At 34.7% G+C, this 24,854-nt stretch overlaps 1 protein-coding gene across 5 annotated transcripts in view; it reads left to right on the plus strand.

Annotated features, from left to right (window-relative positions):
- The window catches only part of by (focal adhesion protein tensin), a 947,366-nt gene that overhangs the window by 476,305 nt on the left and 446,207 nt on the right, over window positions 1–24,854 (plus strand). For all 5 annotated transcript variants that reach the window (XM_081744677.1, XM_081744683.1, XM_081744695.1 and 2 more), the window contains exons 2-3: window positions 9,580–9,688; window positions 17,203–17,240. In XM_081744677.1, coding sequence (XP_081600803.1) covers window positions 9,580–9,688; window positions 17,203–17,240 — 147 coding nt within the window. The remainder of the gene's footprint in view (window positions 1–9,579; window positions 9,689–17,202; window positions 17,241–24,854) is intronic.

Consider the following 24,854-nt stretch of genomic DNA (forward strand, 5'->3'; position numbering starts at 1 on the left):
ATATATATATATATATATATATATGTGTGTGTGTGTGTGTGTGTGTGTGTCTGTTGGCCTACATCGCGACTGACGACGGACAAAGATTTAGTAATTATTTTCCTTCATGTGGATTTAAATGTGTAAATTCGATTTCATTCATAATCACAATATTTTTCCTCTTTTTCATCGTCACTCAAAGCAAATTGAGGCATTAGCATCAATTACCCGCTTTGCTGACTTAAAATAAGAAAAAAATATATGTTCCGTTAATTAGTCATTTTTTACTTATTACTGAAGCGCTCTCAAATCGATAGAAACAAAGAAAATATAATGAAAAGTCAGAAATTAGTAAGTAATCTATATAAATATTACTATTATGTTCTGAGTTAGAATTTAGATGTCATCGGAAGTGTTACTGTTCATCTCAGCGAACCCGCAAACTATGGATTAGGTAGTAATATCGGTTATTTTCGATCATTTTTATATATCTCCTCCCTCCCCAAGTTGCGGGATTGAATTTGAATTTAAACAGTATCAGAAGTGTCACTATTCATCTCAGCGACCCTGAAAGCTATGGATTCAATTTTCGGTCATTTTTATATATCTTCTCCTCCCCTTCCCGTAAGTTGCACCGTCAAAGTGAAATAATAAAAATTATTCCAGGCCCGAACCTCATCTATGTTGAAAATTTTATCGAGACCGGTCGGGTGGTTCAAGAGCTATTAAGTCACAAGAATAATCACTTTAATTTTTATTTATATCGAAGATAGATAAATAGATAGATAGATGTGTGTTTATTTGGAATACTGCCTGAAATTAAAGTTTTCGATGAAACCGTAGATATCCAACTAGAAAAGTATATACACTTTATCACAAAATCACATAGTAATGACAACAAAATTAAGAAATGTTACCCTACTTCTTTTCTCTGAGAAACGATAACATTTTCACACTAAATTGAAAATGAGTATTAAGTTTGGAATGAAGTTCTATTTCTGGGTCCAAAACTCTTAAAAGGACACATGAAAAGTGTATGTAGGGTATGCATGCATTTTCAAGGAAATTGAGAGCCATAACAGTTACCGCTCTAAAAGAAACAAACTCCCTCGTTGCCATTTGGAACGCTACAAACACAAGTGACGCAACCACTATTCTATAAAGGGTCTCTATTATTAGATCTGAAAATGCAGAACGAGGTGGTCTTTTATAGGAAAGAGCCTTGTTCCATCAGTGTTTAATTTAACATTAACTTGTTTATTATTTGCAAATAACATAGTGATTATGATCTGTTAGATGAGAAACTAAGTTGCAAGTAGTATTAGCGTAACTGTTAGGAGAAATCTAATAACTATAGATCAAATCTGATAGTTAATACTGTAAATTTTTAATAACTTGTACGTAAATAAGTAAATATCTATTTCATCAGAATAAAAAAAATATCAGTTATTATTGAGAAGAAAACAAATACTTTTTACAGTCATATAAATGGGCTATTCTCAATTCTTTTCCAGGAACTAGGCGTGAGAATTCACGCTCAAGCAGGAATTTATTTCGCGTTCAAATTCAATATGAGATAAATTATATTAATACTAGTTTCAATTACCCGCTTTGCTGGGATAAAATAAGAAAAATTAGTAATATGTTTTCCCAAAGTTGCGGGGCTGAATTTGGATTTAAAGAGCATCAGAAGTGTCACTGTTCATCTCAGTGACCCCAAAAACTATGGATCCGACACTGGTATCGGTCATTTTTGACCATTTTATATATCTCCCCCTTGCACTCCCCTAATTTGCACCGTCAAAGTAAAATAATAAAAGCACTCCCAGGCCCGAACCTCCTCTATGTTGAAAATTTGATTGAGATCGGTTGGGTGGTTCAAGAGTTATAAATACTTTCGGTATTGCTTCAGTATCAGAGAAGGACACACTTTACGATATAGCAAACTGCAATCTAAACAGCTAGAAATAGCAGTGAATGGACAGTGTATTGACCACATGTCATCCAGTTGAATATGCGCCATTTCAGTTTGTGGATTGTAGATCCAAAGGATGTAAGTTTCGGTTAATATACCACGATATGCTTCTTTTCCCATTTCTTGACACACAATAACTAACGTTGAGGTATAGGATAAATTTATTGAAGTTTTAAATATCTCTGTTATAAATACGGATGACAAAGTGATGGACAAGCTGACACTTTAATTATTTGTAAGAGCTTCCTACACGGAACCCACAAGAGTGCGATATCATCTTATGGGACACACAAACACACAAACGCATGGAGAGCCACCTATTATGGTTTTCTTCTGTTTGAAATGCAATCCGCCTCCGTATAAGATGTTACTTGGTCACGCCTAAGTGACTTAGGTATAGTATGAAGGTCAGCTACTATGAACTGGCAACAGTGTGACAATGATCTTCACGACCGCTCGACAATCTAGCGTTTTTTTCGCATACGTTCTTGTGTCTCTGTGTGTGTATTTATGTGTGATTTCTTCCTCTCGATATGCAGAATTAAAAGGATAATAAATAGTCAGTACATAACATCCAAATTCGAAGTTTTTTTCCGCGACAAAGGCGCTACCAATGCACAACATCTAATCTACAAGTGATGAAGTGTTTTCCCTTTTTGTTATTCATCATTCAATTTTTCATTTCTTCTTTTGGTTTTTTATCTTGTGGACGGGTTGTATTGTAATATGTTTCGAGTCCAGTGATCCGAAGGCGTGATTGCATTTCTCGGGAGTTGGAAAATTGTGTAGTGCGTGGTTGTGTGCATATCAGGATCAATCATGAGATTGTCTCCCTCTATGGAAAGTGTCGAGAGTTCAAGCAAAGAGAGTGATGCGGTGAGTTGACATGATAAATACATTTTCTGTTTATGAATGAAAAAAATATTTCACTTCCATCGTTAGAATATATGAAGCTTTTATTATTATTATTTCTTTTGATTTGTGTTTGGTTATGTAAACACTGTGTCCAGAAGTGTAAATAGGTATTGTGTATGTTCCAGGATTGTGATGAATGTAGAAAATGCCTATATATAAAAAAAAGAAACTAAATCGAGTGCATTTGGTGCAATAATCTCCGCTCTACCAACACACTGGAGTACGCAAGGGAGGGGGTTGGGAGATTTAACCACCCCTTTGAGCAAGATATTCCAGAACAACAAATACTATATATATATATATATATATATATATATATATATATATATATATATATGCTGAAACAATACGAGATTGAATACTTGAACCTCCTAAGATGACATTTGGGGTACGCCACTACCGATGCTGATATAGTTTTCTTCATATTTCAAACAGTGCATTCCATCTCTAAAAGAAATGGTTTCCAAATTGGAGCCGCAAGCTACTGATTAATTTTACTCCGTAGGTTTATGCGGTAGAAGATGATGAGATACCTGCAATAAAATCCTGGATTATATGCATCTACACGTATTGTAACTCTGATAATAATAGAGTTACCCTATGTCAGGGGACTTTTGAGACATCCTGCATTTCTAGAATGTTAAATCGATTCTCAAAAACAAATTTAAAAAAAAAGAAAAATAAAGAAAGAAAACACTTCTCACTATCTCTTATGTTTTTGCTGCACAGTGGTGCCCACCCCCTCATGTTCATGACGCACCCCCCTCAATTGTCTATCCGTAGGTGTTCTTCCATGAAAAAAAAATCTTTTCGATTAATTTTTACACCCCCTCAAACATATTTATATAGATTTTTACCCCCCCCCAATATTTCAATGACGCAGTTTGCGTCATCGCCCCCCCCCCCTTGTGGGCACCCCTGTTGCTGCATGTAGATCAACTTTGAAACCAGGAATTATAGTGGATAAGTATCAATTTCGGTTTTAGTAATGAGCTAAGGAAGGAGATGAAATGTATCCTTGGGACACTTAATTGATTATAGGAAAGCACTTCTTGCTGTCTATTACCGTTCTTGCTCTAGAATAACCAACGTTAAAACCGGAAATTTTTGATTTCTACCATTTCCGGTTTTAACATCACCTCCATCAACGAACACTATTCCTAACTTTTGACTCTGTATATCCTGGCATGTTCCATTAGGTAGTTCTTGAGATTTCTTTGTCTCCTGGACGGACGAACACACGGAACGACAGAGTAAATATATAAAGGAATTTTGGTTGGGAAACCAAATTCATTAAAAAATGAATCCCACCTTTACTCTGGTGTTCGAACGTGGGATCTTTGCTTGTGATAGGTGTATCTCTTACCGACTATCCTACCGTGGTAGTAATATCAATCATTTAAAGTAAAGGTAAAGAATGCCTCCCGTTCGGGACAGGCCATACGAAGCTCAAAAGCTGAGTGGAGGTAATACGCCACATTTACTACACTTTGGCACACATAGGAGGTGATGCAGTTAGTAACTCCCAAGTGTCCCCAGGTACTCACTTTGTAAAGGTTGGGTGAACTCCTGATCTGCATCAGAATAAAGCTGGAATAATTAAACTCTGCTAAATTACAATAAAAATAATTACACACGATTTCATATCCTTTTATTATAGGCAACCAGCATTTCTTTGCTATTGTGCAGGTTGCATAGAAGCTAGGGAATGTTATACATTTTAAACGGGACATGGATAGCCACCGTTAGCGCCTCCGTTACCCTTAAAGATGTTAAAACTGCATTAACGATCTAGGCCGCAATAATCGCTTTAGCTGTCTATTGCAAAAATAGAATTCAAAAATTCTCTTTCGCTCAAGTTATTGTGTGGAGTAATGGATGGACAATCTTATTAGTCCCGCTATGTGATTCTACCTGGACTTCCGGTTAGTAAGCTATAGAGGTTCTATTAACAATGATTTATGCTTTTTAAATAAAGAAGAATCCTGCCTAATTAACGGGAACGGACGGCCGCTTGATGAAGTAGCATGCTTTAAAATATACGTATTTCAGGTAACAGACTTAGTCTTTCGGACACTCATACTCTTCTGTATCATTACTAGAGTCAACCGGGGTTTCTAATAATCAACTTGATTAAATATACATCTTAGAAATCGTCACCTGATAAGCTATAATAGCAATGGTATATAAGGCAAATCTAATATTGTAATATACGTAAGTTCCGGTATAAATTTTTCATTGAGTTGAGTTTGAATTTGAGTTATAACATTCCTTATGGAACACCGAGGTTATAAAAGACGGGCTTATTATTAACGTATGTTCTTAATCACGGTTAGGCTTCGAAGTCGATGAAGTCGGTGCACACACGATCGTCACAGTATACAAAGTTCTCCACTACACTGTCTCGCTATCGGCCTTACTTGAGTATGTCATATTAGACGTTACTTTATTATATACTGTAAAGACATGATGTAGTAGGTCATTAACCACGAAGTAATTTAAAAGTATGTTTTCTGTGTAATTAGCAAGGCGGTTATCACAGGCAATATACTGTAGTTACTCGACTATTTAGGCACTGATTCACAACAATGTTGAAATATTTGATAGAAAGCCTATAGCCTTAAGTAGTGTAACAATAATTATCCTCAGCCATTTATTGGCTAAGCTTGAAAAAAAACTTTTATTTCTTCCTCTGGACCCGATCGATTCATTTTGTAATTCATTGTTTGTGACTTCTTTCGTATAGCACCCAAATCAACCTTTCGACTGCGTGTTAAATTGTACAAGTTAGTCAATATGTAGGTGTGTTTATTGATTATTTTCTAACTTTATTTCTCTTTTCCTTCTTTTCTGTTCTCAATTATTTTTAGTTTAGATTTCTGAAAGCGAATGTGACCACTTTTTATTGTTTTCAGATATTATTATTATTATTATTATTATTATTATTATTATTATTATTATTATTATTATTATTATTATTATTATTATTATTATTATTATTATTATTATTATTATTATGTTAATGATACAGCTCCCGGTTTTATAAATATATTTTTCCAAAAATTGTTATTGGCACTCATAATTTTCAGAATATTATATTTATTAAAATAGAAATACCTTTTATAAATGTTTAAATCTTAGACAAAAAATTGCGATGGGTACCGGTACTTATAATTGCATATTATTATTTTGGATAAATGGTAGAAACACCTGTAGATTATTTTTTCTTAAGGTTATTTTATTGTTCCTATTATTTTATTTTATTTATTTATTTATTTTACGATAAACCTAGTAGTGCGTAACATATTTGTTAGTATGTACTACCGGTACCGGTAACTATCTGGAAAGATACTTTTAACAAACCACAGATTTTGCATCAAAGATGTGACATGGGTTTGTTAGTTCGTGATTTTGCTGTAACGATCTCTTAAGTGATGCTTATAGCATCCGTATAATAAACACACTCTCAAAACTGACTCAAACTTTCAATGGAGGCACTTACGTTCGAGGGGTCCTCATATTCGAGTAAACATGTTAAATAGTTTTTTCATACCTGACCAATACACGTTATTCTGGTGTCCTCTGTGGTAATTTTATAAAATAATTGAAAATGATGGTCGTGCATCACTATCCAGATAACTGTTACTATGTTTGGGTCATCTGCAACGTTACACATATGCATATATGTATACAACCTAAATTGAAATGCAAGATTTGCTTTTACATTAAAAACTAAGTTCTTTCTTTCTGTACGTTCAACTCGTTGGATAGTAATCTACAAGTATTATATGTTTGTGGATTGCCATTATCCGGAAGACTGTTCTGTCAGATATAAGTTATTTACAGTAGGAAAGGAACGAAACAAGTCTGTCTAGCCAGGCAAGTTTTCCCCTCCCACATCCTATGAACTTTATACATCCTACGTCTTGGTCTTCCGATATGAAGGAAGGAAAATATAAACATAATAATAATAATAATAATAATAATAATAATAATAATAATAATAATAATGAAAAAGTGTTAAAGTGCTCACTTACAAGTGATCATACATTTGGCTTTAGAATCTATTTATTAGTATTACTATTTTTATAACAAGTCTTTTTTAAGCAATTAAAACACTTTTAAAGAAGAAAAATATATATTATCTTTGGGAATGGGGGCAGGCTAATTAGAGCTCTCGTGAATAACCCGAAAAAACCCACGAACACGATGTTGTCCACCACAAAATTACTTGGCCGGGGATCGAACCACACACTCCATCCACCAGAGGTAAGTGCTATTACCACTGAGCCACCTGTCCCCCTAATAGACCAAATAAACGTAATCTATGTTTTAATAAAGTATTGCATACATGTAAGTCTAAAAGTAACTAACAATATTTGTATACACTTCTGTAAATAACATAGTCACAAGTTCACTTGTTTCAGTGACTTGACATTATTTATTTTTCATAAATCAATATTTATGTTTTATGAACATAATGAAGAAAATGAACATTTAAGTGCACTGTTAGATATAAATTATACTTTTTGTACTTTTAAAAAGTCAGTTAACACTCATAAACTACAAATTAGTTATTTTATTATATCCTTTTATTATGAGAAAGTTATTTTTCTTGTTTTTTTTTTTTTTTTTTTTTTTTTCGTGCAGAGACGTATAGAATCTTGGCTAAGTTCACTCCTGCTAATTTTGACTCAATGGACAACATTGTTAAACTGTTCAAATCAGGCCCGTAGCCAGGGAGGTTAGCCGTTAGTTAGCTGAGGAAGATATAAGATTTGCTGTCACCTGTCTTTTCTCAATGTCTGATGAAGAGGACGTTAGGTCCTTGAAACTGTAACAAAAACCTTTTAGTTATTAAATAATTCATTTTGTTCTGGTCAGAAATGTGGTTTAAAATGTTATTGTGATTATCCAGAACCATGGAGTTTATATATATTAATGAAGAACGAATTCATAGTTTTCGGGGTGGCTGAGATGAACAGTGACACTTCCGATGCCGTTTGAATCCAAATTTACCCCCCCATTAGTACTCCAAAAGGGGGAGGGTTACATGTAAAAGTAATTGAAAATGACTGATACTAGTGTCGATTTCATAGTTTTTGGGGTTCCTAAGTTCATTGGTGACAGACAGTTTTAGTGCCCTTTATACCCAAAATGAAACGTATTCTGTCTGTGCGAAGAACGAATATTCTGCTAGTCTTTAATAATAACGGACGGAAGTTTTACATGTTAGGTTCTTTAAAATATTTGTCGCTGCTCAAATTTACGCACTTGTGCTTTGTGTGTGTGTATATGCAAATAAGATCATCTCTCTCTCTTTTTTTTTTTTTTTTTTTTTGAGTTGTTCGAAAAATATACAAATAATAAAGAGTGGTTTTTGTCAGAAATTAGAAAGCTAAAAGCTAAAATTAAAAGCTGTTGCTTTAAGCATTTTTCCTGCTAGCGAAATACGTTGTATATATGCTGAAGACACGTTACAGCAAATAAGATTAGCATCAGGCGAAGAAATAATTTTTTATTATATTTTCCGGGTTTTGCCAATATTTCCGAACAAAAGATTTTTTCTAATGGGTTCCAAATTTCCAGAAATTTTACACAGCACAAGGAAGATTCGTATCTCCATAAAATATATATTTAATTTTAACATACTGGTATTAACTAAAATGATTCTGGCCCTGTTATTTTAACACTTCCCTATCATAAAACGGTAACTTTATAAGATTACTTAAGATAATTTAAATGCATCTATATTTATTAATCTAACTAGGATTATATTTTAGTATCTTTTGTAGCCCTAACTCCATTCTATCACGGTGCTAACTTTAAAGGAGAGGTACAAATATATTTGTTGCCACAAAATTTCCCTACTCTAATACAAGAAACATAACTACTCAATTATCTTAACTGTAAACTAGTAAATATACAATAGTTGACAGTTTAAAAGCATAAGTAGTAAAATATTCGAAAATTTCAAATTTTCCCAGTTTTTCCGTTTTTTCCAAGCTCGGGTAAAAACGGTAAAAAACTGTTTTTTATCCAAAATTTCCGGGATTTTTCCAGGCCTTTACAACACTAGTCACGACAATGATCTTCCCAGCATCAGCGGTTGTAAATAATTAAAACAAGTGGTGTTCCTGTCTTTTCCGTATATGATCATGAAGTTTTTCTTCTTTACACTGAAGATTCTTTAAAATGAGATATTAAGAAAAAAAGAAGACTTGATTTAATACAAAAATTCTGTTAATATTTTGTACGACCTTGAACATTTTCTTGAGAGGAACATACCATAACTAAAATTAATGTTTTGTATTTGTCATGTTGAAAATGATAACTTTTGCGAAATTTAATTTTTCATAAAAGTATTTGTATCATACAGTTATGTTGTAAACATGAAAATTTCTGATCTGGAAGTTACCAAAATATTAATAGCAATAAAGCTAATAATGTAATGTTTAAAAATCTGGCTTTATACTTGTAATTTAAGTAGTAATGTAAGTTTTCCTTTACAAGTATGTTTCTCAATTCTTAAGCCACTCTCAAATAAATGAGCAAGCACAAGTCTATCGTCAAATATTTGCCATAGTTTGGAACTCTACTTCGACGTGCCTATGGGCCTATCTGTATACTGGTGTAGTTCATATTAACTTTATAATTGCCATTTAAAAAAATCCGTCTAATTCCGTTTTGTCTCTTCTTTGTTTTTCCAGCCGGATGCCGACACCCAAAACCACACATTTAAGACCAAAGTATTCAAAAGACCCCGACCCTGTAACCTATGTCATCAGCCCATTCACCAACAGGGCAGCTGCTGCAGAGGTAAGTGTAACACATTAATGTTAACGTCATAGGGTCTATAGGTTGTGTTGATAATATAGACTAACGATTATAAATTTAAAGAGTTTGTTGGTACATCGTATATTTGAAGAAAAAAAAACAGAAAGAGTGTAAACCATCATACTGTAACTATTTGCATTAGTTTGTCCATGAGTAATATATATACAGTATATTAAAAATGTAAGTGACTATGTTTGTGACTTCATACCTTTTGAACCACCCGATCGATCATTTCCAACATAGATGAAGTTCGGGCCTGGGATGTTTTTGGCATTTCACTTTGATGGTAGTAACTTGGGAGAGGGAGGAAACAAAAATGATCGAAAATGACTGATATTAGGGCCGAATCCATAGTTTTTGACGTTACTGAGAGGAACAGTGATACTTCCGATGCCGTTTGAGTCCAAATTCAGCCTCGCAACTTGAGGGATGGAGAGGGGGAAGGTATATATAAAAATGATCGAAAATTACCAATATTAGTGTCAAATTCATAGTTTTTTAGGCCCCTAAGTTGATTGATGGCAGTTTTCATGCTCTTTATGCTCAAAACGAAATGTATACTCCCCGTGCAAAGAACGGGCATTCTGCTAGTATGTTCTAAGAATTATAGTCGGATAAATTATATTACATTTCTATAATTTATGAATTATATAAATTATATAAGTGTTAATAAATTATATATAATCGGATAAATTATATAAGTGTTAATGAAAACCATAATATGAATAATGTCATAAATTCAATACTTGCTTCCTTATACGAGGGACATCCGAAAAGTGGTACCCGTTTGCGCCGCATGAAGGGCTGACGACTCGGGGAGCCGCTGGGCAAGGTCAGACCGCGTCAGTGACTTGTTTGCCTGCTCTGTGCGAAGTTGCGTGACGCTAGCAGTGCCTGTGTTGTGTCTGTACTCGTTTATAATGATTAAACGAATTGAGAACCCCGCCAGTTGTGAAGTGAGGGCCGTGATTAAGTTTCTTAATGCACGAAACGTTCGACCTTGTGAAATTCATCGCCAATTAAAGGAGGTGTATGGAGACAATGTGATGGACGAGTAGTCTGTTCGGCGCTATTGTCGCAACTTCAACCTGGGAAGGAAGAATACACACGACGAGGAGCGTTCAGGGAGACCATCTGTCATTACAGACGAACTGCTGAGGTCAGTAGACGAATGCGTGAGGAACGATCGGCGCGTCACAATTGATGAACTCTGTGAACATTTTCCTAATGTGTCTCGAACAATTGTTCATGAAATTGTCAAAGACCATCTGTATTATTCAAAAATCTGTGCAAGGTGGGTCCCTCGCATGCTCACAAATGAGCACAAAAAAAAAAAAAAAAGCGTATGGCTGCAGCACTGACGTTTCTGGGACGTTATTCCGATGAAGGAGACTCTTTCCTGAATCGCATCATTACAGGGGACGAAACATAGGTTTGTTATGCATCACCTCAGAGTAAATGACAGTCCATGGAGTGGCATCACGCTCATTCACCAACCAAACCAAAAAAATTCAAAACAGTTCCGTCCACCAGGAAAATCATGGTGACCATATTCTGGGATCGACGAGGTGTACTGCTCATTGATTTTATGGCCCATGGAGACACAATTAATTCTAATGCGTATTGTGAAACACTAAGAAATTACGGCGGGCAATACAAAATCGAAGGCGAGGTCTGTTGTCTACAGGCGTCATTCTCCTTCATGATAATGTCAGGCCCCATGCAGCTGCGAAAACACAACAACTTCTGCAGCAATTCAAGTGGGAAACCTTCGACCATCCATCGTATAGCCCGGACTTGGCCCCTTCGGATTTTCCTCTCTTTACGAAGCTTAAAGACTTTCTGGCGGGAAAAAGATTTGACAGCGATGAAGAACTTAAACGAGGCGTGACTACGTATCTCAATACGCTGGCGGCGGAGGACTATGAGGCTGGAATAATAATAATAAAAAAAAAACTCGTCACACGGTATGACAAATGCCTCAATTTGCTTGGTGATTATGTGGAGAAGTAGTGTAAAGTATGCTCTTTCCAATAAAATTGTGTATATTTATTAATATGTACTACTGTATCTTTATTGCACAAACGGGTACCCTTTTCCGGATGGCCTTCGTATTAGGTGAAAGGGAAAAGGTTGTAATAAACATTGGTAAAGAACCGCCTAGTTACAAACGGCCAAATATGCGACGCACTATGTTTTAAAAAACTCTGACTTGAAAATTGAGAAATTTATTGCAAGCGATTTAAGGGGTTATACAGGAACTATATGTGCTCTATCTAAATATTTATGTTTCTTCCCAGTCCCTCGGTACCACTGTAACAAATTATATAAAGTAACTCGGTATCAGAGGTATTAGAGGATATTTAGGAAACTTGTATATATATATTTTAAATGAAATGAAACCTTTGAGTTTTACGTCCCACGGTTATGCCGATGAGGCTAAAGGAGACGGTGATGAAGAGTAATGAATGAAATGGTGGAATGAAAAAGTGAGAGGAAACGGGAGAACCCCCGAGGTAACCCACACCACAAAGTTCATTTGGTGGGGGCTGGGATCGAACCCGGACCCCAAGCATCAGAGGTGAACGCTCTACCACTGAGCCACCGCGACCCCATCTTGTATATTTAAGTAGAGTTCAGACTAGTTCCCATGCAATTCTCTGAACCGCTTGCGATAGGTCTGGTTCCACAGTTTTCAAACCAGAGCGTTTTGAAACGATGATGTTTCGCATTCTAGACGGTTTAAAACTCTGAATGGAGAACTACCAAAAAATGACTAAATAATGCTTTAAATAAGTTAAAATATTACTTCAATAGTAATATTCTTTGATATCATCTATGACCTTTTATTTTACCAAAAAAAGACTAATTAATGCTTGAAATAAGTTTTCACTTCAATAGTTATATTTTTTGATATCATCTTCGACCTTTTATTTTACCAAAAAAAAAAGACTAATTAATGCTTTAAATAAGTTAAAATATTACTTCAATAGTAATATTCTTTGATATCACCTATGACCTTTTATTTTACCAAAAAAAGACTAATTAATGCTTGAAATAAGTTTTTACTTCAATAGTTATATTCTTTGATATCATCTACGACCTTTTATTTTACCAAAAAAAAAAAAAGACTAATTAATGCTTGAAATAAGTTTTTACTTCAATAGTTATATTCTTTGATATCATCTACGACCTTTTATTTCACCAAAAAATAGACTAATTAATGCTTTAAATAAGTCAAAATATTACTTCAATTGTAATATTTCTTGACACCATCTATGACTTTTTTATTTTACCAAAAAAAAAGACTAATTAATGCTTTAAATAAGTTAAAATATTACTTCAATAGTAATCTTCTTTGATATCACCTATGACCTTTTATTTTACCAAAAAAAGACTAATTAATGCTTGAAATAAGTTTTTACTTCAATAGTTATATTCTTTGATACCATCTACGACCTTTTATTTTACCAAAAAAAAAAGACTAATTAATGCTTTAAATAAGTTAAAATATTATTTCAACAGCAATCATTCCTTGATACCATCTATAAATTTGTATTTTACCAAAAAATACTAAAATAACTTTGAACAATTAAAATATTACTTTAGTAACAATCATTCGTTATATCATCTATATCCTTTTTAAAAGACTAATAATACTTTAAACAAGTTAAGATATTACTTCAACAGTAATATTCCTGGATATGATGTATGATCTTTTATTTTATCAAGAAGGACTAACAATGTTTTAAACGTGTTAAAGTATTATTTCCACAGTAATTATTCGTTTACACTATCTGTGAATTTTTATTTTATCAAAAGACTAATACCGCTTTAAATAACTTAGAATTTTCCTTCAACAGCAATCATTCCTTGATATTATCTATACATTTATTTATTGAAGTGTAGTAGAATAACGTACTATGGTAGATAATGTAGTTGAAAATCTGATAACATCCCTTGTACGACCATTTTAGTGCAATCGGCCGCAAGCACGAGAGTCAGGGAGAGGGAATGTCAGATTTTACACCGAGGAATTCCAAAACAAGTTGGGGTGTGTAACCAGGCATGAAACATAAAACAAGGAGGGACTTAACCTCAGAAACATCCGAGTGAACACGCGTGGTTGTAATGGTTAACAAGGGGGAGTTACGGTCTAAGGTAAAGGACGAAGCTGAAGGCTGATCTTTCGATAGGGATTGCAGTGTTCTGTTACCGAAATCTAACGCAATTCCGTTTCTTTTCTTTTCTTTTTCTTTTTTTATCTAATTGATATGAAAAATATACTCGTAATATCGGAAGTAGTGGCGTTGACAGATACGTGTCGTATGGATTTTTTTTTTTAATGAAAAAAGTTACTTCTTGCTCATAGCATACCTTTCTCTTATAATTATGCAATAGATTTCAAACTTTCATATATTTTAATATTTAGCGTAGTGCCGTATCTATTGACCGAACAAAAATTCACAAAATAGATATTTTCCTGATGAGATCTATCAATAATACACAAAATTATACGTAAATACAATATGTTTAAAGTTGTTGAAAAATCATGACTATCGTATATAAGTAAGGCTATTAATTTTAGGAGCTAAATTTTGGTTAAAAAGGTGCAAAATTCTGAATAAAAATTCAAATTTCAGATGTAATTATTAATACAAGCAGTAAACTAATTACATCATACATAAAGACTCAAAATTCGCCGATATATTAAAAATCCTACCTAAAACAAGTTCCAGAAAACCATGTTATTAAAGTCAAAAGTCGAGAAAACTTTTAAAACACGTCATATAATTCAGAAGTCCGGAAAACTGTTCAAACAGATAACATTTAACTTTTGACAATTCATTTTTTTTTTCCAGTAAGACTGTGTCTCCGGCATAGGCGCCGAATTTGGGGGAGGAGGAACTTTTGGCCCCCCAATATTTAGAGATGGGGTCCTCGCCCCTCCAATATAATCCGGCCGAGGAAGAATTAACAAAGAGGAGCAAGAATTGCTGTCGTAAACTTCGTCATTCCTTTAATTCAACGTTTGGAACAGCCTTCTAGGGATGGGCACGAGTCGAGCTAAAACTCGAATTCGAGTCAAACGTAATTTTCTCGAGTCGAGTTCCGAACCGAGTCACTGTTTTTAGGTCGAGTTTCCAGTCGAGTCTACTTTAATAAATGGCTTGCTCGTTCAGCTCGTTTTAACTCGTTTTAAAATCGTGGCATGATTAAACTGGAAAGCGACAGCCATGAGAAATGTAAGCAATAAAGTGGAATACTTTTAGTATTGTTCACGAGAGGGGACACTGCTTGCATCTCGTTTCGTCTCGATAACGAGACGACAAAGGATTTGATAACGAGACCTGAAATGTCGTTAGCACCAATTTAAGTATATACTTTAGTTCTTCCCATCAAGGCTGAGACATGCACGGTCGAATTTTTGAACCGAAACAGAAGCTTAACCCGAGTAGTGATGTAAACTTGCTCGGCTCGGTTCAACGGAGCGAAATGCTCGAGCCGGCATGATTGGGATGAGCCATCGATTCGCCCAACTGAGCCATCAGCTCTGTTCGGCTCGGTTTGTGTGAGCCATCGGCTTAGATCGGCTCACCCAGGACGACAACCCTAAGCCCGATTCGAGCAGTTTTGAACGTGTTTGGCCAGCGCCCTATAACTTTTAACAATTTTTGGCTCGAGCCAGATCCTTGCTTCTCCGCAACTCAAATCCAGAATCTCGTGAACGATGGCCATGCCTTCTAGACTTCACGACTACCGAGGTCGGCAGTCAATTAGTTTTTAGTATTCAGATAGAAATCACCTATCTTTCATGTTTATACCTGTGTTGTAATAATAATAATAATAATAATAATAATAATAATAATAATAATAATAATAATAATAATAATAATAATAATAATAATAATAATAATAAGAAGAAGAAGAAGAAGAAGAAGAAGAAGAAGTTGTAGTAGCAGTAGTATCATTGATAATAATTACACTGTCTATGTAGAATACTTGAAGAGAGTACTTGAAACTACACAAAATTTAGCTCCATTTGGCTCGTTCTGGCTCGACTCGACTCGAAACTCGACTTGAATTCGAGTCGAGTTGGATGAAATTTTTTGAGCCGAGTTCTCGAGTCGAGCTTAAATATGTCTGTTTCGAGTCAAGTCAAGTTTCAAAGAAAACTCACTCGAAGTCGTTCGTGGCCATCCCTACAGCCTTTTTATTCGATAGAAAAGGCGTTTTTCAGAATGGTGTTGAATAGAGCACTGAAGCTTCAACCAACACTGGCTACACTGATCTGACAAGTGAAGATCAATGCAGTGTGAATTTTGCAGCGGATCGAGATTTGGGGGGAAAGGGGGCCTTCATCAAGCAATTAATTGAAAACGGTTGAATATGATTATGATATATTTATTCATTGTTTGGACCCCCCAATATTTTCTTCAAGTCGGCGCCTATGGTCTCCGGTCACTAAGTATGGCTCGTGGCTGTCTGATTGGTAAATATGTATTTGTATGTCAAAAGCACTTAACAATACGATTGGTGATAGCCGTGATTGGCCAGTTTGATGTTGCCACCTCCCTTTACTTACGATTCAATAACTTTTGCCTAAAGGAACTGCACTGAAGCGAGAGTAGCTATTGTAATTCCGCATACCCTCAGTGTCCCTTGTTTAATGATTATAGGAATAAAATGCGGGAAAGGAAAAATGAAATGAAATGAAATCTTTGAGTTTTACGTCCCACGGTTATGCCGGTTAGGCTAAAGGAGACGGTGATGATGAGTTATGAATGAAATGGTGGAATGAAGAAAGTGGGAGGAAACGGGAGAATCCCGAGAAAACCCACGCACACGGTATTTGTCCACCACAAAGTTCACTTGGCGGGGGCTGGGATCGAACCCGGGACCCCAAGCACCAGAGGTGAACGCTCTACTACTGAGCCACATGCGGGAAAGGAGACCGCCCCGAAAGTTACAAGTACAAAATAGCTGCTAACATTGAGAAAACGTAGTACAAAAAGGTGCTTGCACTGAAAAAAACTGCAAGTTATGTATTTAGTGTTTTATTTGCAAGACAAGCTAATTGGAACATTTTAATAGCAAAGAAAAGGAAGTGTAGCACTTAAAATTCTTAGCTCTCTGTATAAGTAAGCAGTGTACACTAATTTGATTTCTATGTTTATCCTTGTTTGGACTTTAAATTGTGGTATTGGCGATGATGTATTGCTCATGTGCATAATCAAGACGTGATTTTTTTTTTTTTTTTTTTTGGTCATATTATAGTTTCAAAAGATGAAATTCAGAAATATTTCTAGAAACTATTTATATAGAGAACAATATTTCAAATTTGATGTAAAATTGAACCTTATAGTCTATGTATATTGAGTACTGTTTTTGCTGACAAAATGTCTTTATTATAATTTTCATTATAATTTAAATTATATTGTTGTTAACAATTAATGTTGTTTGATACTGACATTTTTCTTCTATTTAATTTATAGTCTGCAAGTATGTTTGCCACAAAGCTTGCGAGTCGAAGGTAAGTTCTTCCACCGTTTTTAATTTTATTTTTAATTGTTTTTTCTTTCTTTATGAAGAACATATTTTAAAAAAATCTCGAATTTCTCCTAGTGTTAAGTAGCAGCTAATTTACATACTAATCTCTTTGACTAAAACCCTCCCCACTGCTGTGTTTCAATCTTTTTTTTTTTTCTCCTAATGGAAACTAGATACATGGAAGACTCTGTTCATTAATTTCCAAGTGAAGTGTGACGTGTATTCCGTTGCTATGCCGCTAATGACGATGCAACTGGAAACCCAGTAGTTCGGTGACTGTCAATGAAAATATACGGTTACTATCAGGTGTTCCTCTGCGTTCAGTCTTAATAAGTATATTTTCCCATTGGTTTTGCCTCAGAAGGTTACAGTCTCTTCAGTAATATGATTTTTTAAGTGATGTATTTTACTACTTTAAGATAAAAGGGCGCTGATGTAATCGATAAGGCGTCTATCTACCAGCTGGGCGGCCCGGGTTCGATTCCAGGTGGGTTAAACATACTCTCCTATTCTACTTTTGTCCCAATGTAGCTAAGATGTTGCCACATCCTCTGTTAATTGGATGTCTGGGAAACCTTGCATAAAGGCGGCTGGAGTTGGCTGATATCACATCCTCTTAACCCCGAAGTCACGGAAACGTGTATTCTTACCTTCAGACTACTTATAGGCTATATTGGCTGGTTGGCATAGGCGTAACTAGAAAGGAACAGGGACCAGATCCCCTAGAACACTGTTGCCCCCCAAATAAAATACTGTTGGTGGCGCACTGACTCAGTGGTAGAGCGCTTACCTCTGGTGCGTGAAGTCCCTGGTTCGATCCCTGACTAAGTAAGTTTGTAATGGACAACATCGTGTCCTTGGGTTTTCTTGAGATGCTTCCAATTCCCCCCACATTCTCATTCCACCAATTCTTCCATCATCATTCAGTTGCTTGAATCATCGTCTTCTTTAGCCTATCAAGCATAATCGTGGGACGTTAAATTGAAAGCTTTCATTTGATTTACAAAATACTGTTGGACCACAGGCTGATACTTTGCTCGTTGAAGATATCTTTCAATTCTCAGAACTAAGGGACCATCCTCCTCTCTAGCAAATATCCTAGTTACGTCAGTGTTGGTTGGATTGAAATTTAGCGTTCCATTCAACACCGAGACTATATGAAACGTGGACTTAAGTCAAACACAGGATAAGCTCTCACCGCCAATTGAACCTGGGTCTCCTGTGCTGTAGTCGCGTACTACGCTAATCATATGTGCCACAGAGGAGTTCTAGGCTTTATTTGCTTGTCGCGAATGAGGAGAATGGTGGACTTTTTTTTCTATAGGATTTTATCTGTTGAGAGATAATATGTACTAACATAGATTCATCATTAAGCTGGGGCAAGAGTCCATTGCATTTCCCTGATATATATATATATATATAATCAATAGAATTGTAATTTACTAACAAAAAACGTGAAATTTTACTTGAATTACTAGGAAGTCCTCCCTTTCTTTCCTCGAAGCAAAACTTGAAATAACGCTAACGATTATAACATGTAATAGTTGAAGAGCTGTCGTAGTGAAGTTAGATGATTGATTCCTGGAGAGTTGCTGTAAATACATGTGGAAGATAATCAGAAATTGTATTTGTACTGATTATTCTGAGCTACCTAAATAATAAGTGGAAAGATAGTTCTATGATAAAGTCAATATTGTAAAAGAATAGGAAGAAATATAGTGAATAGCAACTGTATGTGGTTATCTGCGTACTTTGCGCAGTAACTAGCCACGTAATACACTAGAACACCCAAAAATATATTCTCTCAGTTTGGATAAGTTATTTTCAATAGTACCACAAATGTCCCAGTATCACAAATGTCGATACTCGAAGTACCGCAAATGTCGCTGTACCGCAAATGACGATATCGCAAGTGTTGCGCTTTCAGCCTTAATTATACTCGGCCAATGACCAGATTCAAAAGAATTACAATTGTAGGGTCAGTGGTGGATTTAGCCAGGGCTCGGATGCCTAGACCCAAGACTTTTGAGTGACAAAAATAATTTAAGCTATTATTTATAGATTTTTGAACATTCATAGTAAACTCATGGTATACCTATCATAGTCTAGGTTCTGGCTGACACCCCAATTTTTACCTTCTAGATCTGCCGCTGTGTAGGGTATATACAGTCATGATTTTGTTATTGAAATAATGATAATAATAATAATAATAATAATAATAATAATAATAATAATAATAATACTGGAATTATTGAATTCTGGAATAATTATTGAATACTGGAAATTACAAACAGAACTGCCCACTTACAATTTCCATACAAATAACATACAAATAACAAAAATAAACGTAATACATTATAAAATACAAATGATACATGCACAGAAAAGGAAAAAATCATGCATAAAATAAACATGCTGTTATATATAAAAAAAATAATACTCTCAGCTGATAATGAAATGATTATATAACTGTCTTTGTATATTACTAAAATTATAATCAAAAATGTCAATAACACTGGCAAAATCATTGGCCATTGATAAGATTTTATACAGAGGAACATCATTGAGAAATTGAATAGGTTTAAATATTTTCGGATTTCTTATATGATAACTGGTTGTATACAGAGTTATTATTGATAACAAATTCAAATTACCGTGAAGAATTGAAATGAAATGAAATCTAAAGTTTAACGTCCCACGGTTATGCCGGTTAGGCCAAAGGAGACGGTGATAATGAGAAATGAGTGAAATGGTGGAATGAAGAAAGTGGGAGGAAACGGGAGAACCCCGAGAAAACCAACGAGCACGGCGTTTGTCCACTACAAAGTCCACACTTCGCGAGCTGGGATCGAACCAGGGACCCCAAGCACCGGAGGTGAACGCTCTACCACTGAGCCACCGCGCCCCCCACCGTGAAGAATTGAATGTAGCATTTTAAGATCCAAAATAATCCTTCTTTCAGACAACCTTAACATACCTAAGGACATCCTAACTTCATCCAACTACATACCTTATTGATAATAATAATAATAATAATAATAATAATAATAATAATAATAATAATAATAATAATAATAATAATAATAATAATAATAATTAATAATAATAATAATAATAATAATAATAATAATAACCCTCTTCCCTAGTCTAGAGGTCGGAGTGCAAGTTAGCTTTTGGTGTACGAAGTTTGGATTCAATTTCCGGTGGGAAAGTATCAAACATACCACAGTGATTCAAATAGCAACTTGGTTTGTAGATTTCATCCTCTGTTGACTGTTGACGAAGAACATAAATAAAAACCAATAATTCAAGTAATGAAATTTTAAAACAAAGTCCAGATGTTTTATTGATAATGTGATTTGTTCAATACGTTGGAGAAGTATTGTTAAGAGTTTTCTTTCGATTAAAACTTTATGGAATCCGTCTTACCATTGATACTTATATAGTCCGGGCTTTGGCACACTTACTTATTCTGCAACTATGAGGCATTCATAAATCTTACCCAGTGCTCCGATATTAAATCGGGAACAATGCAATTCGAAGAGAAGTAATTAGTCTGTGCTACCACTTAGATACTTTTGCTTATATAAAGATGATATCAGACAAGACAAAATCAAACCAACCTCCTTGGCTTAAAGAAGCTTCAGCCGATTAGTCAGCTCATTTTAAACTGACAGATGTATGGTCAGTACATAGTGAGTGTGAAATAACTATTTCTACTGATCCTCTAGGGAACTAGAGTTCGTTATTTAGTACATTCAGGTAATCCTTCTATTATCCCCACAATGAATTTTATATAATTGAGTCTCACTGTAGTAAAGTAAATTCATCTTATATGAACTTAACCTAAAAAGGAATTGATGGTTAACAGTAGTCATAGCAAGAATTATTTCGAAAGTTATTGCCAGTTGGTAGGATAGAGTATCTAATGTATAGTTATATTATTATTTGCTTCAGTTTGACCACTGTGTTCAGAAATACAGCATAATTGCAGTTTAGTAAATGTAATACATTGGGGAAAAGTTTAATAATTCATCTCACACAACAAAAGGCATATAAAACACCAGTTTATATGCCTCACAGCAGAACTAACATTTCTGTAATTTATTGCTGAAAGGTGAACACACGGCTCAAGCAGGCAATTTTCTTAAGTGCACGCTTCTAACAATGAAAATAGTATAACATTTTTATTGTCTTTTTTAAGGTTCTCTCGTTTTTCTTTTTTTTTTTCCTTTTTTTAAAGAAAGAAATTCTTGTCCACCACAATTTCTTAATTAAAATATCTTAAGAAGCACAGGAGCCATACTTAAAACATCTTTCCCCATGTAATCATATCAACTTGAAGGTACTCATTAATTCCAAGTTACAATTAAATTATGCACCACCACTAACACCTCTCTAGAAGGCTCCAGTTCTGTTCCTCTTGACTGCTGGCGTGAGAATAAATTACAAGGTCAAAGACGCAGTTCTCTTTCATGGACATTTATTAACCTTTTTCTCGGAATTAAAGTTTCGAATTTCATTTTTTAAAGTTTTATATATATATATATATATATATATATATATATATATATATATATATATATATATATATGAGAAAAAAAGACATTCAATAGCAAAATACGTTTAGATCCCATAGATTTATGGATAAGGTTCACTAAATTTAGAAGACCACTAATCTCCAACAGATGGCACTTTTTCATTACGTGTTTATTTAAACCAATTTAAGAAATAGATATTGAAGCTTTGCCAAAGACATATGGAATGAATAAAATTATTTGCTAGCTCCTGCGCTTTTTAATATTTTGTTTCATTCATTATTCGGGTTGAACGGAAAATGATCAAGGAATTGTGTTAGGAAGAGCAGAGGGGCAAAAGAACAATTTTAGATGTATTAGAGAACAAGAAATTAGTTGGGACATTGGCTAAGAAGGAGCTGAGTCGTAAAGGGCATGATAGAACAACTACGGTAGAAGGTAAAAGAGGATAAAATTGATTGTCGGTATTGAAACAGGAATTGCTACGCCAAAGGCGAAGACATTAACTGAGGACCATGGTGCCTGAACAGCGTTGCCATCCCTACTAATTTGTTAGCAGATCTAAATTTTCAACTTACGTACTCATATAGTGATATTAAAATTAAAAAAAAAAAAAAAAATGAAATAAATATCCTGATGCATTAGCAGCCGTAAGCTGGAGAGATGATCCTTCAGAGATTAGAAGAAACTTCACAATACACATTATTTACAATTTATTGATTTTGTGTTGCCTATATTCACTGGTTTAGACAAACAAGAGTAAAGTGAAGGTCCTCAGATTTTCATGAAATATCGCTGCTTCTTTGAGAACCATTCTTGATTGCTATACATACCCTAAAGCAGTGGTTCTCAACCGAATTCCTATCACGACCCCCTTTTTTTCACATTCTCTCGCCAGCGAGCCCCTTACAATTTCTGGCTTGTAATAAGCTTGTATGGGATTTTTAATATACCTATTGCGGAGATCTCACGATATCCATCTATTTCTATAATAGTAGAATCCATTTCTTGTATATACTGGATAGAGTAACTTCCCTAAAAGCGAATGGACTTAAAACCAAATTTAGTCAGTTCATTCATATTGCAAATATCGAATCCGATCCGCCATACTGTTTCAAAATGGAAACGGTATGAACATTTTAAAACTTCATAACTCCCTTAGTTTCGTGTCATATGACAAAAAATAAAGTGAGAAGAATACCCTAGTCTGGTATCTGCTTAAAAGTAAGAATTCCATTTACTACATCGTACCTGTATTACTACATAACTACGTAAAGAATTCCATTTACTACATAAAGTTTTTTTTCTTCCGTGGTAAGCATTAAAACAAAGACAAAAAATCATTTATCAGTTGAAATGACTTGATAATGTGCGTCACGAAGATTGAACCGGACATTACCACAATAGTGAAATCATATCATGTTCAAGTATCTCATTAGCTTTTAATATGAATTGTATTTCAATATACAGGTTAAGTGGCATTTGTATTTTTCTGGTATTTCCAGATTCAGTTCCTATTAGTTTCATATCGTATCTCTTTCATTTAAATTGATTTTTAAACAACTCTGCACCTGTTGAAAATGTTTAGTATACCATTTTCTTGTTGTTCTTAACAGTAAAAATAAAAATATGCCTATCAGAACAAAATTTAAAATAATATATAAAAATGCTTCCGGATATTATATTCTAATTATATTTCTCTCTTCCGCTTATCTTCGCTACCCCCATGAAACCTTCTGGCGCCCCCTCTAGGAGTTGCTACCCCCAGGTTGAGAAACCTTGTCCTAAAGCATGAGCACTTATACAGTGGAGAGGTCGAAAGAGTAGACTGTCGAAACCCTAATGTGTTCTTACCTCTAGAACAGATGTATTTTGGTGCTAGGGTAGAAGCTCCTCTACAACCAATAAACCTCGCGATATAAGACAAATATTTTCAAAACATGTTGAACTTGTTCACTCACAAACGGTTGTTCGATTGGCAATACTGTGCCTGGAGGTTCTTCAGTTCGCGGCAAGTGACCTATTGATTATTATTATTATAGGAATATGTCTGGAGGCTTCTCATTTTGCGGCAAGTTACTTGTTGATTATTACTAAAAGAATATGTGTGAATGCTTCTCAGTTTCCGGCAAGTGACTTGTTGATTTATTAAAGGAAAATGTCTGGAGGCTTCTCAGTTTGCGACAAGTGACTTGTTTGTTGATTATTATTAAAGGAATATGTCTAGAGGCTTCTCAGTTTGCGGCAAGTGACTTGTTGATTATTATTAAAGGAAGATGTCTGGAGGTTTCTCAGTCTGCGGCAAGTGACCTATTGATTATTTGATTATTATCATAGGAAGATGTCTGCAGGCTTCTCAGTTTGCGGCAAGTGACTTGTTAATTATTATTGAAGGAAGATGTCTGGAGGCTTCTCAGTTTGCGGCAAGTGACCTGTTCATTATATTATAGGAAGATATTTGCAGGTTTCTCAGTTTGGGCAAGTGACTTGTTGATTATTATTAAAGGAAAATGTCTGGAGGCTTCTCAGTTTGCGGCAAGTGACCTGTTGATTATTATTATTATAGCAAGATGTCTGAAGGCCTGTGTAATGATACTTCAGTAATAGTTAAACTTTTAGTGCAGCATATAAGCACATTGACATTGACAATGTATGGGATCTATAAACAAAATTGTATAATATATTCACTGCTTTATTTAGACTTGATTTTCTCAGAACTTGTTTTATGTGGATTATGGGTTTCATGCACGATGCAACAGAATTAAAACATATGGAAAAACTAATTATCTTGCGTTCTTAACGATAAACTGACTCATTGTATTGTATCAATTAATTAATTAGGGAACCAAAACAGAGAAACAGAAACATAGTGAATGTTTAACGTTTTCTTTCGCGCCATATTTCGATCACGTAGCACAATAAAGATCTTTTATCCTGTCTCGCTCTTGAATCAACACCGCAAGTTGACTTAACCTTCAAGGCCTTCTTCTGCGGACGGCCGTTCAATAACTTGAAAACCAATTCCTTTTCTGCAGTGTAAACAAGTATAAAAACTGTGC

The sequence above is a fragment of the Thermobia domestica genome, chromosome 2 (genome assembly GCF_964235325.1).
Source record: "Thermobia domestica chromosome 2, izTheDome1.hap1.1, whole genome shotgun sequence".
Classification (NCBI taxonomy): Eukaryota; Metazoa; Arthropoda; class Insecta; order Zygentoma; family Lepismatidae; genus Thermobia; species Thermobia domestica.